Source organism: Hirundo rustica, chromosome Z (assembly GCF_015227805.2).
Source record: "Hirundo rustica isolate bHirRus1 chromosome Z, bHirRus1.pri.v3, whole genome shotgun sequence".
Taxonomy (NCBI): Eukaryota; Metazoa; Chordata; class Aves; order Passeriformes; family Hirundinidae; genus Hirundo; species Hirundo rustica.
Genome location: NC_053488.1, coordinates 73,024,771 through 73,043,994, shown reverse-complemented (window position 1 = coordinate 73,043,994; position 19,224 = coordinate 73,024,771). Strand labels below are relative to the sequence as shown.

At 38.6% G+C, this 19,224-nt stretch overlaps 1 protein-coding gene across 1 annotated transcript in view; it reads left to right on the top strand.

The window, feature by feature from the left end:
• GAK (cyclin G associated kinase) overlaps window positions 1-19,224 on the top strand; it is a 65,297-nt gene extending 46,073 nt beyond the window's left edge. The window contains exons 23-28 of the mRNA XM_040089728.2: window positions 6,250-6,384; window positions 6,694-6,813; window positions 9,360-9,572; window positions 10,947-11,095; window positions 12,225-12,401; window positions 13,723-19,224. Of these exons, the coding sequence (XP_039945662.1) occupies window positions 6,250-6,384; window positions 6,694-6,813; window positions 9,360-9,572; window positions 10,947-11,095; window positions 12,225-12,401; window positions 13,723-13,824 (896 nt within the window). The 3' untranslated portion in view covers window positions 13,825-19,224. The remainder of the gene's footprint in view (window positions 1-6,249; window positions 6,385-6,693; window positions 6,814-9,359; window positions 9,573-10,946; window positions 11,096-12,224; window positions 12,402-13,722) is intronic.

Below are 19,224 nucleotides of genomic sequence, written 5' to 3'. Positions count from 1 at the left end.
GGCTAGCTTGCACCTTCCTGACCCGAATGTATTCTGGTAATATACTTACAAAGTACATTATGTAATACTCTAATCTCATTTGTTTCATTTCTCTGATATATTCTTGGCAAAGCCTTTTCCTTGTGCATTTATTTTAAAATCTATTAATCTTTAAACAAAAATCTTTATGCTATATTTGGTCTTCCCATCATTCTTTAAGGAGAAAAAGACATTTGCAAAAATGGTGGAGTGGTATAGCTGCCACTAAAAGCTAAAGCTTTTTAAAAACTGACTTTGAAAGAAAAGTGTGGGTTCTCTCCGTAGGGATATGAGTTGTGATCAGTCTGTAAGGGCTCTTTGCAGCTCTTTCATTTCCCTCTTTCTGTATAGGTGCTTCCCATAGGATACAATCTTTTAAGAACATAGGTCTGTGTAGGGTACAGTCCTTTAGGAAGAGATTGCTGTAGGGATGTGGCTCTCCCAGGTGCTACAGGTCCTGCCAGTAACCTACTGCTGTGTGGGCTCCTCTCCCTGGGCTGTGGATTCAGTGAGGAGATGTCAGCCTATGTAGGGTCCTCCACAGGCTGCAGTGTGAACATTTGTTCTACCATGGTCTTTGACATGTGTTGCAGGGCAATCTCTGGTCTGGCACCTGGAGCACCTCCTCTCATTCCTTCTCCACCAACCTTAATGTCTGCAGGGCTGTTTCTGTCACATTTGTCCCTTCTCTTAAAACTGCTGTGCAGCATTTTTTTAGAAAACGTGTTTTCTGAAAGACATCTAGTTTGGGAGGCTCAGCTGTGGCTTGTGATGAGTCTGTTGGAGCTGGCTGCATCCAACAGAGAAGCCCAGGCCTCTTCTCATGCAGACACCTACTTAAAATGTGCAGGTAGCTAGGAATGGTGGTAACGCCACATTTTCCTCAATCCAGGTTGGTTTCTTGCTGGAGCTTATTGCATGCAGCTTTGACTTGCCTCTCTTTGTTTAGCAGTTGCTCTAGTTGACCCTGTGTCTGAGTAATGCAGTCTGAGTGTTAGCTGTAGATAAACCGGACAGAAAAAAATGCAATATTTGTTTGACTGACAGAAGGGCTTCCCCTTTGAAATAAAAGGCTACCCAGCTGATTGCCTTCTCTGTCATATTATTAATCATTATATACCAGCTGTGGTTGATTCCGATGGGAAGATTCCACTTGCTGCTTCCTTTACAATGTTTTTGTTCAGTCCTGTAGATAGTAACAGTATGTTTCAGTTGTGTACTTGTATAGTTGCCAGTTTTATGCCACTATTACTCTCCCTATGTGAGGTTACCAAACATAAATTTTTTGCTCAATAGATTTGATCAATAGAGGTCTGTGGAACTTATCTCCACCAGGTTCTGCACCTGGGATGGGGCGGTCTGGATGCAGACAGACTGGGAAATAAGATGCTGGGGATCACCATGGAAAGGGACTTGAGGGGTCCTGGTCAATGGCAAGCTGAATGAGTCAGCAGTGCCCTGGCAGCCAGGAGGACAAGCTGCATTCTGGGGAGCATCAGGCACAGCATCACCAGCCAGGCAACGAAGGAGATTGTCCTGCTCTGCTCTGCTCTGCACTGGCTGGCCTCACCTCGAGTGCTAGGGGCAGTTTTGGGTGCCACAATATAAAAATAGACATAAAGCCATTAGAGAGTGTCAGTGGCCATGAGTATGGTGAAAGGCCTTAAGGGGAAGACATATGAGGAGCAGCTGAGGTCACTTAGTCTGTTCAGCTAGGAGAGGAGGGGACTGAAGGGAGACCTCATTGCAGTTGAGTTCACCTTCCTTGTGAGGGGAAGAGGAGGGGCCTATATTGATCTGTTCTCTTTGGTGACAGTGATAGGACCCAAGGGAATGGGCTGTAGTCGTCTTAAGGGAAGTTTAGCCTAGGTATCAGGAAAAGGTTTTTCTCCCAGAGGCTGGTTGGGCCCTGGAACAGTAGGAAGCGGAGACTTTGTCAGCCTGACAAGAGTTCCAGAAGTGTTTGGAAAACACTCTCAGGCACATAAGGTGCAGCTGTCCTGTGCAGAGCCAGGAGTTGTACTGTGTGATCCTTGTGTTTCCCTTGTAACTCCGCATATTTTATGATCTCAGCCAAAATCTAACCCACTTGAGAGGCAGGATCTCTGGAGATTCTCTAGCTGATGTGCTCAAAGCAGCATCAAGTAGAGTGGGCTGTTCAGGAACCCTGTCCTTTCTGTTTTTCAGTATTTCTAGTGCTCTGGAAATAGACTCTACAGCTGGGCAACCTATGCCAGTGTTGGAGAGATCTTAGATGAGAGAAAGTATTTTTTAATGGAGTTCCCTGTGTTTCAGTTTTCGCCCTTTTGCCTCTTGTCCTTCCATGGGGCAACACAGAGGAGAGTGTATCTCAGACTTTCTTTTGTTTCTTTACATTGAGTATTTTTACACATTTATAAGAATGTTCCCAGCACTCTTCTCCAAGTTTAATAGTACCAGAACTGTCATATCCGAGAGGAGACAGAAAACCCATTTATGTATTAAAGTGGGAAGTCTAAAGTATGGATTTCTGTTCACTAAATGTTTTTCGGCAATCTTAAGGAGACTACCATCTGAATGCAGCTGTTAATAACATTTGAGCAAGTACAGAAAAAAAGGGAATATTTTTACATTTGACTTCAGTGCTTATTGTGTTATGCTTACTCCTCCTCATTTTACTTGACAGCTTGCACCTGGTAAGTGTATTAGGATACTTGCTATTTTAATGTAATTTATGGAGCTTTCTGTCAACATAGGAAAAGATACTTAAAATGTACCCATTTTCTCTTTGGCCTACTGTTTTACGCTGGCTACCCAATATTTCTCTATTGCTATGCAGTCTTTAAAAATCATATGGAAGTGGAGGAACTGGGGTAACATGTCATACATCTTTACATTTATCCTTCAAATGAGAGCTTATTATGTGTGTTTAGCTGAAATTATGTATGTATTTGAGCCTTTAGCATTCTATCCAGTTACAGATACCAATTTTATCAAGTAAGTTAGGGATATTAGTAGTTATGTTGCTCCTAATGTGAATTTTTGAGTCCTGAAAAGACACAGTCACTAGTAACTGGAGAAGAAAGGACAAATAAGAACATGTTCTCAAATGACATATTCGGAAAAACAGTGTTGAGTGAGCAGAAGACAGTGCAAATGTGAGGTCATTAAAGGGAGAAGAAGATTTTGAACTAAAAATGAATTAGTAGTAATGGCAGTGACTTGGGCTGTAGTAATGAGATTTGATGATTCTACTGTTGGAGCAGTTTTAAGTGTCTAGAATCAAATTTTATTAAAGGATAAGCTTTGTTTGTTAGTAAATGTTTGCTAAACTGGTGTAGATACCAGGAGGAAGGATGTTTCAGTAAATACAAGTTCAAGACAGAGAATTTTAACCTTCTATTTCTCAGATGGTGGCTTAAAATTTAAAATGATAGGAGTTTTAAAATGAAAGAGAGTTCTTACACAGTATCTGGTCTCTTAAAGTATTCTGTTCTATAGTAGGAAAATGTTGTGCTGTTGCTGCTAAACAGCCATATATTAACAAGGTAACTTAATTTTCTTCTGGATTTTTTAAGTAGCAGATCATCTTTAATGCAGGTTGAGTCAACAATATATTTCCCTCAAAGACGGTAGGAGATTTTGAAGGTGATCAAAAGAAACCTGAGTGATCCGTGTAGTTTTCTCCTGAGGAGAAGTTAATTTCTGTGAACTTGAGTTCTCAGACAGGCTTTAGACAAGGCTAAAAAAACCTTGCATCATACTAAATCAGCCTCTTGGTTCACAGAAAATCCTGTTGTCTGTGATTAAAGGATTTCCTGTAGACATGACAAGTTAAATAAAGAAAACCTTATGTGAAGTTGTATGTAGTAAAATGCAGGTCTCTTATTTTGGGAAGCTGGAAGGGGTGACCTGATTACCACCAACTTATTCTTGCTTCTTAGCTTGGTTTGAGCAGTGTTAGTAAAGAACACAGTTCTCTGCCCTGACCTCCAGTGGTTAATTGCTGTATGGCTAAGGATTATCAATATTAAATATTAATATCGTATTATCAATATCATATTAAAAAACTTGAGACAGCCAGGTTTGGATCTGCTTGCTCATGATCTTAATTGCTTCCATTTTTGGAATATCAAGTTCATGTTTTATAATTTCTTTAGATACTCTGCTTCTTTATCTTAATGTGTCTATATGAACTCCAGTGTGCCAGTTACAAAAACAGGGATTCAGTATGGTCTCATCATACCTCCTCAGAATATGTAGAAGTAAAAGTATTGTGTTGATAACACTTTTTCTTGATGTTAAAATCTGACATACTGCCCACATTGAAGAACTAAAAAGAATAAACCGTTTCAGGAGGAATGGGATATCTGTTCAGTATATTGTACATTGCATTGTTTCAAAATTTTCTGATAAGTGTAGTGATTGTATATGAGCTTTTGCTATTAATAGTGAATTTACTGCTATATGTAGCAGTAGGCTACTTCCTGCTTAGTTCAGGGTGGGGGAGGTGATGAACTTGACTGCTCTTAAGCCAACTGTTATAGAACAGCTCATTCTCACAGTATGTTCTCAATCCTTCAAATGCATTCACCTGTCATTTAATTTATTCTTATTTCTCTCAACTTGTTTTCATAATAGTTAATTTCATATGATAATTATTAATTTTCTTATGCTCCTGTAATAAGACTTTTAGTAGCAGAGATGACAGAACAAAATTATTTCTAGCCTAAAAATCAATGCTAGTATTCATTCAAGGCCTACCTGTCTTTTGAGAGTGGAATATGGTACAGCAAAGGTCTAAGCTGACAAAGAGATGCTGGTTTATAGCCAGTGATGCTGCACTTTAGCAGATAGCTGGGGTCCTGAGTATTGAGACAAATATGTACTCTTTCTCTCGTGGTTTCAGAGGCAGGGAGATGAAGCTTAGGTCTGGAGAAGCGGTTGGAAATGGTGGGTACTTCTTGCATTTTATTCTGATGTTTTTTCTCACATGCAGCAGAGAATACTGCTAAAATACAGGCTTTCAGCAGGTACTTGTTGCACAGTATTTGATGTGCTCACATTGCAGCTGTAAGATCTAATTATAAATGGTATTAGTAGACTGAGGTACTGTAGGGGTATTTAATTTGCTTCTAATTATTTCCTTAATTAAGAGCATTTGATATTAATATTTAGAATGTAAAGCTGGGACAAGTGAAAGGCTGTGATGTACTAGTTGAGACTTTGAAAGCCTCAAAATGTTACTGCTTTTGTAAGGTTGGCTGGGTTAACTTTCTAAACCCTATGTCTATAAAATGTCTTAGAGCACCACTAAATGTATTGCCTTTACTGAAATATCCCCTCCCCTGTAGCACTACAGTTGTTACAGCATTAAAGTATTAAAAAGCTGTCCTGCTTCACTGTGAATCTCCACAAGCTGTGCTCAAGAAGAATGGTCAGAGCTGGCATGCAGTTTTGGGTATTCTATACCTAGCATATCTCACTCTGAGGATGGCTCACCTTGTAGTCCATGTGAGTGATTAAGTGGGCAATCATTTGGAAGTGTCAGGGATGGCAGTTACGCCTTTAGATGGGCTATGACATTTTTCAGTAGTGACAGCACCCTTGCATGCTTTTAAATAGGAGTTTTATTTAGATGTCATGGTGCATAGAAAAGTAGGTTTTATACATGGAGCTAGAGATTCTTAACCTTTTCCCAGAAAAAAATAACCCTTCCTGTATCCTGCTCTTCAATTGTGTGCTTTCATTTGTGTGTCACACCTCTAAGAGTATTAGTTGGCCAAGAGGCCCCTTTGTCACAAGAGGCCTGGGTTAGGCAGACCTGCAGTTTGAAGTGACCTGGCTTCAGCTGTGTAGCCCCCAGACTGCTGAGTGATAAAGAGCAGCATTCATGGAGAGCTTTCTGCTGCTTTCTGCCTAGTGGCTGTGTTGTCAGGAACAGCAGCATGTCCTAGATCTGTACCTGAGCTAGTCCTTTTGGTCAGGAGACCTAAGCTGTTAAATTCATGGCAGTGCCTGTGCATGAAAGTACCTTCTCTATGAAGTGCGTGGGATGTTTTAAAATAGAAATTAAGGAATTCCAGTGGTACAACCCTTCTGAGTCCTGTTTAAGACTGCATAGCTGTTGCTAAGAAATTTAAGTAAGCTGTGTAGCTGACATTGTGGTACACATTCTGTTGGTATTGGCAAGTATGTATATAATTATGGTGGTTTTCTTTAACATGAAAACATTTCTTTTTTCTTCTGTAGGCAATTTGACACCAGAGCCGCCTAAAATATCATCATCTACAAGCCACCCAGATCTCTTAAGTGGATGGGATTCTTGGGCAGATTCCTCAACAACCAGCAATGTAGCATCACCACAGCTGAAGCCTGTCTGTGAAGGTATGACAAAATTAAATTTTTCCATTAGAGGAATACTCCAGGTTAGGTCAGTTTAATCACCTGAAACTGCTGCACATGCATTTTTGCCTCGCTGCTTAAATGCTTCTTTAGTAAGGCACTTGTGTAGTTTTTCAGATTTAAGGTCAAGACACCGGAATGAAATTGTTTCAGTTCTCTGTAGTGATGGGAAAGATGTTGTGAAGTAGAATGTTGGGGAGGTTTGCATGAGGTGTTGTGGAGATATTACTTTTATTCTTTCTCTCAATTTCCAAACAAACTAGGTACATAGTGTGTCTTCTTATTATACAGGCCAAGCTTTTACCACTGGAAGCCAGTCCAGCGTGTCCTCAGGTTTGTCTTTCAGCCAGGCAAAAGCTCAAAACTTCGATCCTTTTGCTGACCTTGCCAGTCTGGGATCTGGTCTTCCAGGTAACATCTTACTTTTGATAGACTACTTTTAGTGCCTCTGCTGTTTGATTTGCTTCTTGTACCAATAAATGTTATTGACAGCCTGTAAAGGAAAGTGTTTTCTTTTAATTGTTATCAGCCAGCTTGATGTATTTGCTGAGAACTGGTGAGTAACATGAAATGATTAAATCTTTCAGATATTTTTTGAAACATCCAAAATGATATTTCAGAAGATAACTACAGGTGTGATATTAGAACAGTAAAAATAATTAATGCTTCAGAATCTAATTGAGATGGTAAGAGAAACCAGGAGTTGCTGATTCAGTAACTGAGCATGAGGTTTCTTACCTAGAATTAATACTTTTCTTGAAGGATTTAAAATCAAAGCAGGACTAAATTAGTTAAATTTTTTAGTTCCAAAGTGACAGTTAATTCAGTACTTTCCTTTGAATTTAGTAGACTTTCATAGCTCTGTTACTCACATCTACCATGTTTGTAAGATGAGCACAAATCAAGCCCGTACATTGCACACCAGTACCAAAGGCATTATGAATACCTCTCAGTTTGCAGTAGAGGGCACAAGGAGTTCTGGAAGATAAGACATATTGCAGAGTAACTGTTTTTCCAGGGTGTTTTATTGGCCTGAAATTCAGGAATTAGCCCTCTAGCATTCACAAAAGAGCAGAGGTCATAGCATTTCAGAACCCACACTGCCATAACAAATGTGACCAGCTGCTCAGAGTACAAGGAATGATTCAGAAGAGTCTAGTGTTGCTGAATTGCACAAACCTGCTTTTTGCTTATGTTGGAGCTGATGGAGGTTTTACTCTGTTGCCTTGGCAAGTAAGCACTGTGTATTGAATTGATTACTGGTGGAATTCTTGTAGAAACACCAGGCAGTGTTTGACTTCTTGATGTTGCTTGGGCATAAGCACTGCAAAATTCTGGTGTTGAAGCAGTATCAATGAGGGTGCTTTGCAGTAAAAACATTTCAAAAATTTTCTAGTTTAGTAATTCAGGTAAATACAGGTTGTTAAATCTACAGATAGTGTGACAGTAAAAATAGTCTGTTTATCTTTGACTTGAAGATGGGGGTATAGCCCACACTGAATCCAGTTAAATAAATGGAACTAATTTTAGCAGGACTTTGGTCAATTCATTACTCTTTCAGTTAGCTTTCAATAGGAAGAATGACTGTGTTAAGAAGTAGCCAGATGTCACTGTCTTAGTTAACATTCGTGGGCTTGAAATGAATTCTCAAAGCATCACAAGAACTGGAATTCAGTTTTGGAATACCACACTGCTGTATTTTTCATGGGGGTTTTTTGGCTTCCACATACAAGATGTTCTAGAAGAAAATTTATGAGAGTGCAAACTGCTTAAATATAAATGCTATATAAACCGAAAAGAAATAGTAGCTAAAAGTAGTTAATACTGGTGTATTAGGGTACTGGGAGGATACCAATAGTGTTCTGTGCTGGTTGGTATTATCACACTCTTAGGAATGGTCTTCTATCAGAAAGTAGGAGTGTGGTGTTAAAAAGTTTCTGTGAACAGTGAGGCATTGACTTGTCTTACAGGAAGAATTTGTTGGCCTTGAATACTGCAATAATGAATTTCAAAGCAATAATGCATGGAAAGAATAGGTGACATAGATAATTTTTCAGTACGCAAGGTTGTTTACTCTGACTAGTAACAAATATTTTTTTCTGTAAATTTCACAAGTTGTCAATGACTGAAAACTGAGTTGACTGCAGTTGAGTGATTTCATGAAAAAACAGAGCATTTGGAGATTTTATTAGGTGTTGTATTGCAATACTGGATTTTATCAGGTGTGGTATTTTGAGATATAGTATGGTATCTTGTACATGGCTGTGGGAAGACATTCTCTTATGCAAGTTAGAAGTATGAGCAGCCACTACAGAAGGGAGTCATCAGGAGAGCTGAAGTGTGAGGAGCCATTTTTGAAAGAACAAATCAAGTGTACATTGCTGTGTGTACCCAGACAAGCTTGGCCTATGCCAAAGGGGCGTGATTACAGTATCTCCTGCAGCCTCAGTGCTTTTCTTACTCACACGCAGTATATTCCCTGTGAGTGCTGCTGTGGAATAATCTTCTTATATTCCTAAAGAGTGGTGCAAGGAATCACTAGAGACTTTGAAAGCATTTCTCGGTCTGTTATCTCTTTTGAAACTAGTTTTTTATTAGGCACTGCACATTAGCAGAAATATAATGAAATGGGAGGCAGAACTACTGTCACAACCAAATTATCTCCTGGCCTAACATGTACCTGACCCTTCAGATAAGGGTGCATGTTTTAACTAAAACTGACAGTTGAGACCCTGAGTTGTAAGAGAAGACTTTCAGTGAAACCTCCAGCTCCTGCCTTCCAAGTTAATTGTTAATGAGACTCTTAACTTCATTTTACTCACACTTTCCTGTTACATTTTCTCTTGAATGGTGGTATCACTGTGAGCTATATAGTCATATATAGCAAAGACCAAACTGTTTTGTATTTAACAGGTGACAGCATTGAACTGAGCAACTAATCTAGTATTTATTGTTAGGTTCGTCCACTGCTGGCCTTTTGGGTAGTGGATTTAGTCAGAAGACTACTCCATCTCAGAAGCTGGGAAATCAATGGCAGAAATCCCCCAAACCACTAAGTACTTCATGGCAGTCCCAGACTAAGTCCAACGCAGCAGCTAAGCCCAACTACACAGTAAACTTGAGTGTTATTGGAGGACGAGAAGAAAGAGGAATCAGAGCCCCAAGCTTCGGTAAGTTTCCTGAATGTGTATTACTTATATCCCACGTGAAGTTAGTTGGGTGTGCTGTTACCTGCAGAAGTTCTTCTACCTTCATATTTTTATTTAATTTAAGTTGTGCTTAATAGAAAACAGAAAAACACTTAGCAGATCTGGTATCCTGCCTTTCCAAAGCTACCCCAGTACAGAAATAGACAAGTTGACAATGGCACGAGTATATGTGAGTTCGGGCATAAAGTCTCAAGGCTGTAATTACTCACCCACATGGGTACTGGTTTTCTATCAGTGAGTTTAGAAAGGTAAATTTGATCCTTTAAGGGAGAGATGGTTGATAATGTTGCTTCATGTTAATCTGTTTGTGATACAAAGGTAAAGGGATACAGTGTTTTTCACAGCTGAAGAAGAGTAGCTTGTCTTGAGGAAGACTCAGGTTAAAATTCCTGAAAAGTCTTGTGTTTGAAAGAGACATGGGGACAGGACCACATGGAATCATACAGTGCTTTAACATATTCCAACTGAATAGGCAAACCTAGAGTTATAGGGATAAGCTTGGCCTCTTCTGTATGAACTTTCTTGGAAAATATTATTTTCTGGTGTGTTGGTATTAGGCTTATGCCCCCCTTAAACTGGCATATAAGGTACTTATTTAAGTTGGAATTATTCTGTTGGTCCATATCTGGAAACAAGTGTCAGGATGGAGAGGCAGTGGGCATAGGTTGCAGCACAAGAAAGTCTGTAGGAACAAGGGAAAAAAAATCAGTTGACAGGATGAAATGCTGAAACAGGTTGTTGTAATTCTTCTCCCTTAAACACCAAGGGACCCCACCTGGACAAGGACCTAACAAATGCAGCTGTTTGTCCCTGCTTTGAGTGGGGATTGTACTAGACAACAGTCAGAATTGAGTCTTCAGAGTTCAGTTACTCTACAGCTTTCTGAAATTTGTTGGTTCTGTAATGAATATTCATGTTGGTCTTTTATCCCTTCATTATTCATTATTTCAACATGCTTAAATGTTGACTACATGCTTTCAGTGATAGTACTGAGTATCTGGTTACTTGAAAAACTGCTGCATAGCATTTGGAACTAACTTACAGTAGAAAAATTGAGCCATTTCCAAATTCATGGATAGATGTGTGCTTCCTCAATTCTACCCCATTTTTTAAAAAAGGAAAACATGCAAGTCAGAGGTGAGCATGTCAGGTTGTCTGTTCTGCTCGACTGAAAGTTTGTTAATGATCCCCTTTATTTCTATCTATCCTTCTTAGTTCTGTGGCTTTTGGCATCACTGAAGGATATTTATCATGGTATATGGCATGATAAATGCTATCCGGGTGTATCTATGGGCAATGAAACTTTTCAGTTAATGGTTTTTTTTCTTTTCTTAGGTCAAAAGCCAAAAGTTTCAGAAAATGACTTTGAGGATCTCTTATCTAATCAAGGATTTTCAGCAAAATCTGATAAAAAGGGACCAAAGACAATTGCTGAGATGAGAAAACAAGAGATGTCTAAAGATATGGACCCCTTGAAACTCAAGGTTTGTGTAACGGTGATTTTGATTTAAGTGAAAATCTGATCTTATGCTTAGAACTGCTCATAACAGGGCAGAAGGATACAATGACTAACAGAGAAACTGAAGGGTCATGATTTAGAAAAGATGGATTTAACTGATTAGACAAAAATACATTTAAAAAATGAGGCATGTGAGAATAGCTGTCTTCAGGGTGACTGTGTACTTCCATTTCCTGGTTAACAAGTGCTGCTGCTGTCCTAAGAAATTACCAGAAAGTGCAATTTGTGAGACAGGCTGTATAACTAGTTTTGGAGGTGTTCCTTGCTGTTCATATTTTTTTACTCATTAGTCATTGATAATTTCACATATTAATACACTTCTGGTTTTTCAGTCTTTATGGTGCTTTAGAAAAGTTAGTAAATGAACTTTGAAGGGATTCTGAAATTTGTTTTCACAAAATCTTCTTCAGGAAGAGAGAGTTCATGGCTTGCATGGGTACCTTTTAATACAAATCACCAAGTGGAAATTAGTGCAGATACTTAGTTACCATCCTCACTGGTGATAGTAAGTGTTCAATGAAAACATTGTATCCCTATGTTATGGCTTGAATATTGCTGTTGAAGTCTGAAAAGTTACTCTAATTTACTTTAGGGATTTCTCAAAGAGCACTTGTGCAGGTTGCTTAAGTAAACTTGAATTATTAATAGATACTATCTTTTGTACAAGACACAATAGGAGTTTTGAAATATATTTACACTTTTGTACAAATCAAGTAATAATTTGTGTGTGTGCTCTGACAGAGACGAGATTAATGTAATATCTAATTTCAAAAAAATGTTTTTAATTACTCTTGTCGTTTGTCTTGCTGTTAATTTTACAGGGGTTTGTAACATGTAACTATCTCAGTAATTTCTTCTTGCAATGACTGAATTTCTGCAATAAACTAGTAACAATTCCCTAGTGGTAGATGCAAAATACCACTTTTGGGTGGCTAAGACAATTGAATTTGGAGAGTGAGTGCAGTAGGACAACTGTACTTGCGTCATGATCATATAGTCTTGCAGAGAGTGAAGATTATATCTGTAGAGGCTGAAAATGCTTACAGTATTTTCATTCAGTTGCATTCAGTTCTATTATATTTTGATTTTCCCAGATTCTTGAATGGATTGAAGGAAAGGAGAGAAATATCAGAGCATTAATATCCACTCTACATACAGTGCTTTGGGAAGGGGAAAATAAATGGAAACCGGTCAGCATGGCAGATTTAGTAACTCCTGAACAAGTGAAGAAGTACTACAGGAGAGCAGTGCTTGTGGTTCATCCTGATAAGGTGTGTTCCTGTGATCTTCTTTATTCTATGAGAAATACAAACTGCTTTAACCACACCATACTGGTTACTGGCAAATGCCTTGCTTCTCAGTCAGCACCCTAGCTGTTCTTCACTGCGCTTCCATTGTCTTCTGAAAGTGGTGTCCTACTGCATGCATTCAGGTAGTACAGGATAATTCTTGTCATCCTGATAAGGATGAATCCTGTGCTGACACAGCACAGAATTCAACAGAGAAGTGTTAACGAATGAAAGATCCCATGAGGGTTGTACTGAGCACCAAAGTCAGTCATGCTGGGTTCTGACTGACAGATGGCAGATTTAATGCTGATTAGTAGAATCTGTTTCATTTATGTGAGCTGTTACTTCAAGTCTTTTAGAACTAGTATGGAGACTCAGAGGCTGCCACAGCAAAACTGGTAGGAAAAACCTGCTGAACCTCATTTACAGCTGTCTTTTTAAAATTATTTAATGCATCCCCATGGATCAAGGTAGCTTCTTGTTCTGAGCTCTTGCCCTGGATATACCTGGTTTGAATTTTCAGGTTTGCATTCACTTGGTGGTTTAGGGAGCAGTAGTCTAAAACCTAAGTTGTCTTGTGTCCATTACAAACAAGGCATTTTTTTGTTTTTTAGTTCCCCCTGTCCTTCAGTGTTCTTGGGTATGTGACTTCTTCCACCTTCGTGGTGGTTTTTAGATGTTTCCAGTAAGCCCTTTAGTGCATCAGTGTCAGAACACAGCTCTATTTAGGGCATATTTGTCTTCCTTGTTCTTTTTTTCTGCCACTTATCATTAAAGCACTCTCTAAATGCGTTGATAAAGTACTGCAGGTGGCAAAAGCTAAGCAGCAGGAGAAGGGGAGGGATACTGGAGGGGGCTCTGGGGCTTCCCTTTTTTGTTGGAGAGAACCATCTTTTGGGACTGGATGTTTATTAATCACAAGGGTTGGATTGTGTTGGCCCAGAGTCAGGGCTGTGGTGAAATAGGTAGGGAATCAGGAGCACACTATATTTGCATATGGAAGCAAACATGCAGGAAGTGCTATGTCAGTCATGTTGAGTCTTAGTGTCATTGACAACCAGCGACAGATTTTTCTCCAGGGAATCCCATTCAAAAGAAATTGTCTCAAAGAGGACTTAGATTTTATCATTGTACGCTCTTGCAAGATCTCTTACGAATCAATTCCAAAAATGACGTAATTTGATTAGTAAGTAATAGTAACTGAAGCTATTTATAAAAAGTACATAAATAAGGGGTGGGATCTTTACTAAATGACCAAATTTCTAATATTTTTATGCTTATGGTACATTCTCTTTGTTTCCAGGCCACAGGACAACCCTATGAGCAATATGCCAAAATGATCTTCATGGAATTGAATGATGCATGGTCAGAGTTTGAGAACCAGGGATCTAAGTCCCTTTTCTGAAATTTCAACTTTCACAGAACTGCTTCCAGAAACTGGAGCTGAGCATTGTTATGACTTTATCGTGCCTGAGATTTATGAGGCGCGTTTCCAGGATTTCGGCGCAGTTTCTAGTCATGCACTTAAATGTGGGGATGTATTTTGTAAGATGTAGAGTACAGAGCATTACATAGATGCATTAAGAAAAAAGCTGCTGAGTACCTGTAGAAATCACAGTCTGAGAGTAAAGGTTTCTCTTCAGTTTTTTGTAAGAAAAATAGAATTTTAATGAAGCTAAGTAATTAGTGATAGGCTAGTATTAGTTATAAATCATTCCGACTTAATTGATCTTTGCTGTACCTCTACCGTCCCAAATTTGTCTGTTATTTTGAGTAGTTTTGTGATTCAGTTTTGATATTTGGTGCCTGTTGCCTTCTTCAAAGTGCTTTAGTTAGCAGCAGTGAATTTGCTTGGCTTATCTCAAACCTAAGGGTGTATATCTGTATTTTATATAATCAATCTGATAATCATTCTGTAAATAATGTTTTCTAGTAATATCTGTGTTCCTTACAATAGAGTAACTGTTGTTCGGCCAAAAAGATACCGCATTTGGGAAAGTCAGACAGGGTTGTTCTTGTGGTGTTTGGTTTTTTTTTTTTTTTTTTTTTTTTTTTTTTAATATCACAAATCTAAAAATAATTTGACTTTGAGGTCTGCATGTTCCTGCTGTTTTGTTTATTTATTGCAGTATTCTGACCTGTGCTTATTTTCCTAGTTCTATAAATGGTGTCTCTTGCTTCTGAATTCAGTGGAACATTCCTTTCATTGCACTTCAAATACTCTGATAGAAACAATGTTACTCTGAAACTTGAAGTGTAAGCACAAATCTTTTACTGTGCTTTGTCTGGGTATTAAATCACTCATTGTCATCTGGTGAGCGTTTAAAGTGTTTTAACAAACATTTTGCTGCATGTTTGAACTTCTGGATTTTTAAGATATGCATGTCATCGGTGCATGTGAAAACATGGTGTGTCTTGGTAGACTGTTGGATTTCTGCTCACCTATTTCCATGCACTGCTTAGTGCAAGATGAGTGGAGACGCAACTTGGTAGCAAAACGTGCCATGTCTTCTCATCCCTGTTCAGAAGGCACTTTTTCACTAGTGCTGGGGTGGATGATGCATATGACCAATGACTGTTATACTCTTGTGTAATAACAAAATGCAATTTTCATATCAAGTTTGAAAATGTTGAAAATTAATGCTGGGGTATTAAATCTTCAGCAGCAGTCTCTTGATAGCAGACAGTTGGGCATTCAAGGGGATATTTTGATCACTTGCCTTTTTATACATTTTGCATGCTTAACTGAGAGGGAAGCTGTATTAATAGCAGAGGTAACTGTTCAGCTGAGTGACATCTGAACAGGAAACATGAGATTCTTATACTACCTGAAAAGTGTGTTGGGTGAAACTTTCCACTGCTCCACCAGCACGAGAGCTGGTGGGTTAGAGACTGCTGAACACCTGCAATGTCTAGTCTCTAGCTCTGGTACAACACAGTTACTTATTAACCTCTGATCAAAGATTTTGTTTGTGTATATTTGCAGATATATTCAGCTGCTGTGATTTTTTTTTTTTTTTTTCTTTTTAAGGGGAAGCTAGGATCAGTTATGGATCAGGAAGGTTATATATTATTCATAGCTGCTGTTGTTTTTCAGTTACTGGTTTGAAGCAGTCCTAAATCTCAGTAGATTTCTTCATAAATATATGTAAATTGCTGTCTGATTTAAAGAGTTAATATTTTTTCCTTTGGACACTTCATTAATTCTTTGTGTGTGTGTTCTGCAGCCACAGAAATCAAAGGCTTCTGCTGTAGGATAGGTTTGTGGGACACCTCTTTACAGTTCAAGGGCAAATGCTATCTAGTAATAGGTTTAAAAAAATGAACACAGATATATAATGAGTTTGACTGTAGTGTTATATATATATATACACATTTGAGAGATAAAGCATTTCTAAGGGGACTGCTTAGAAAGACTGCTAGAAAAACCCATGTTCATTCAGCACATACAGGCAACTCTAAGGCATACATTTTTAATTGTTCTTTTCTTGAAATATGTGTTTAAAAAATTAAAACATGAAAATTAGGAGGAAAATATCTTCCTCTGCTTTGTATATTTGGTAGCATTTTCTGTAGATGATGTCTACATTAATATTTGTTAAATTTCTCTACACTTGCAAAAGTACACTTGCAAAATTTTTTTTGGAACATCAGAGAAGAGCCTTAGATTTGATTTTAAGTTAGCAGGGAAAACATGAGTGCAGGTATTTTACCTGGACCTAAAGCTCTTAGCTCTCTCTTAAAAATTACAGAAAATCAAGAAGCTTGTTTATGGATTCTTCCAAGAACCACTAGATAATTACTGAAACTTCAATTGGGTTTACAGAGGTGCCCAGCTAATTTTATGGGTTAGTCAGCTCTGGTTCTCAGTGGGGAACTGGCTGTCTCTGTCCTGCTCCTTTCGACATGATTGAATTTTGCTGCTAAAAATCTGGGAGAGGCTTGGTTTGGTAAACGGATACATCTTGACAACGAAACCATTTTGGGTAGGGTGTTTTGATTTTGGTTTTATTTTTGTAACTGTGACATTTCTCTGTCTTACATACAAGAATGTGCAAAGAATGGGGATTTCACTAAGGTTCTGTAAGCAAACTGTAATTTGGGAATTAAAAACAGTTTAAGTCGTGATTATGAACATAATAAACTGAAGTTTTGTTTTCTGTGCAACACAAAGCAGCATGAGGACCACTAAAGGTGTTTCTTAGTGTAAGGCTTACATATTAGGTACAAGAACCTGAGAAGAGGGAAGTTAAAATATATTTCATATAAATGTGTATTGAGTCTTAATGTTGCTTTTATAGGAGAGGGTCATTTGGAAGAAAAACGTCCAGCAGTTGTGTGACTTAATCTTAAAACAGTAATAAAAAAGGTAGAAAATTTGGGAATGAGGGCTTTTCAACCTTTTGCTTTGTACTTGGTCATTAATTGTCTGTCTGTTGTATGGACTAGGAGTGCACTCAAATGATTTCCTGCACATTTCTTTGTAGCCGTATTCTTAAGTGTCCACAAACTGAAAAGCTTTTAGAACAGGCTTCAGAAAAAAATAATTAATCAGAGACTTGGATGGATTCTCTCTTTGCTTAAAATGTTTATTTTCCATTCATGTTAATTGTTCATTGCATAGTTGAGTTTTGAAGTGTTGAAGCCATGCCCTGAAAGCTGAACTTTATATCTGCTTCTGCCGGCTATGAATCTTGAAGGTGAAGTCACTGGGTGTTGCCAGGAGGTTGATAATCTGCCTACCAGGCTTTGCATGTGGCACCTGAGGTTCTCTTATGAAGCACCTCCTTGACTCTTGCAGCAAGTCATGGTGCCTGCTGGCCTATGTTGGTTGTTCCTGTTTTGTAACAACACCTGACTAATGTCATACATTGTTTGCAGCCTACCAGGGCTCACTTCTGAAAAGTAAGTAGGCTGAGACGGTTATTGTAGGGAAAAAAAAGAAACAAAAAGATAGATTAAAGGAAGAGTAGAGAAGAACACCAGGGCTCTAAAGTACATCTGAAGTACTGTTTTCTACTTCTCACTGACCTATTGCCACCTACCTCTGCTAAAAACAGGTGTAGACTAGTAGAGAGAACCTGGGTTGCAGCCTGGCTTCCAGCCCTTTAAGAATGCTGCTGACTGACTGTAACAGGTCTCTAGCTTTTTTTTTTTTTTCCCTTTTCCCTGAAGTTCTTATAAAGCAGGTTTAAAAAATGTTTGGGCACGTTTCCACTAGTTGTTTATAATTACATTGCTTGTGTTACATTGCTGTTAGATCTGGGGAGTCCAGCAACATAACTTTTAAAACAAAAATCTGTGAAGAATAATTGGTGTTGAGAGAGTGTGTGGCTGGAGTCTGCCTAACAGAAACAAGTGATGTATTTTAACCAGAGGAAGTGAGTTGGTGTCTTCAGCTTCGGCATGCCTATTTGGTCTTTCTACCACTAGTGCTGTCAGAGCTCCTTAGGAGCAGCAAAGAGTGTTAGCGCTTAGTTAGAAATAAAGCCTGGAAGGAAAAGTCCTCAGTATTGTTAGTTGGGTCAACTATTTTGCTAATCAGTAGTAGCTTCTTCAGCAAGTACGGAACAGAAAACCTCCAGAAGCGTTGTTGAAGTACATTTCCTTGGAACAGTGGCAGAATCCTTGGTGTTGTACTTGTGAGGGTAACTAGTGCTCATGAAAAATGCCCTGTTTACCTCCATGTTCTTGGTTCTGGACAGTTCCTCCCATTTTGTCTTGCCAAGCACAGAGCAACAGTTTGGTTGTGAAAGCTACATGCACAAGATTAATCTTTTGCACAAACCAAAGCGGAGTTTGAGCGTAACAGAAATCTTATCAGACCTTTGGGGCTGCTGGGTTCTGTGCACCATTCCACTTCCTAAGGCCAGACTGCAGTTTTCCCAGCAGTGGCAGTGTGTTTGCATACTTGCTGGCTGCTGCAACTCTCTGCTGCTCACAGAAGCATTTTCAGGGATAGCATAAATGTGGAAGCCTTGTTGTTCCTTAGCTGTGTCCTTAATTGTCTAACAATTGCAATGTTAACAGCTGCTTTGTAAATAAGTTCAAATTCATCTTGTATGACTCAGTTGACATTTTCTGTCAACTTGCAGGTGATTGATGTGCAGAAGCTGTAAAAGGAATGTATAATTTCCCACCCTTTGAGCCTGTCCCTGGTGCAGAGCAGCTCTCATAACCAGAAACCCAATGATGAGGAGCTGAGATTGGGTTCTCAACTTGATGACTCTTCCAATGCTTGCTTACTCTGGGTGAGCTTATTGTGGACTGCATCTTACACTGCATTAAGCTTCCAACATAAGTTCCAAAAATACAAATTCAGTACTTTTATGAAGGATAAATGTTGTCATGAAAGCTTTTATTACCAAAAGGGGATTAAGAGGCATTGTGGGAACTCCCAAAACTCTTTAGTGGAATGTACTGTATATTTGCAATGTAGATTTCTAGAAGAGTGAGTGTCATCTCTCATAGCCAAGGTCTTGGCTTGCTCTGAGGTCCTTATTGTATTTACCTGTAGTTGTGATTGTACTTTCAATACCTGTGTTTTTTTTCTGATCTGGAGTGTGTGGAAGGATGGAAGAGACACTCAATTCCTGTTTTTGCCATCTTTCAGGAAATGTAATGTACTCTGTAATTTTGCTACTAGTGAAATGAAACTTATATCTGTATGTATATAAAGTAAAAGAGTCAAATTAAGCCTTGTTTAAAAGTAGATTTAATGTATGGTATAATGTCCTTGAACAGAATATTTTGCTTTGAAATGTATTACAGTTTAACCAGTGATCAATTAAAACAAACAAAATAA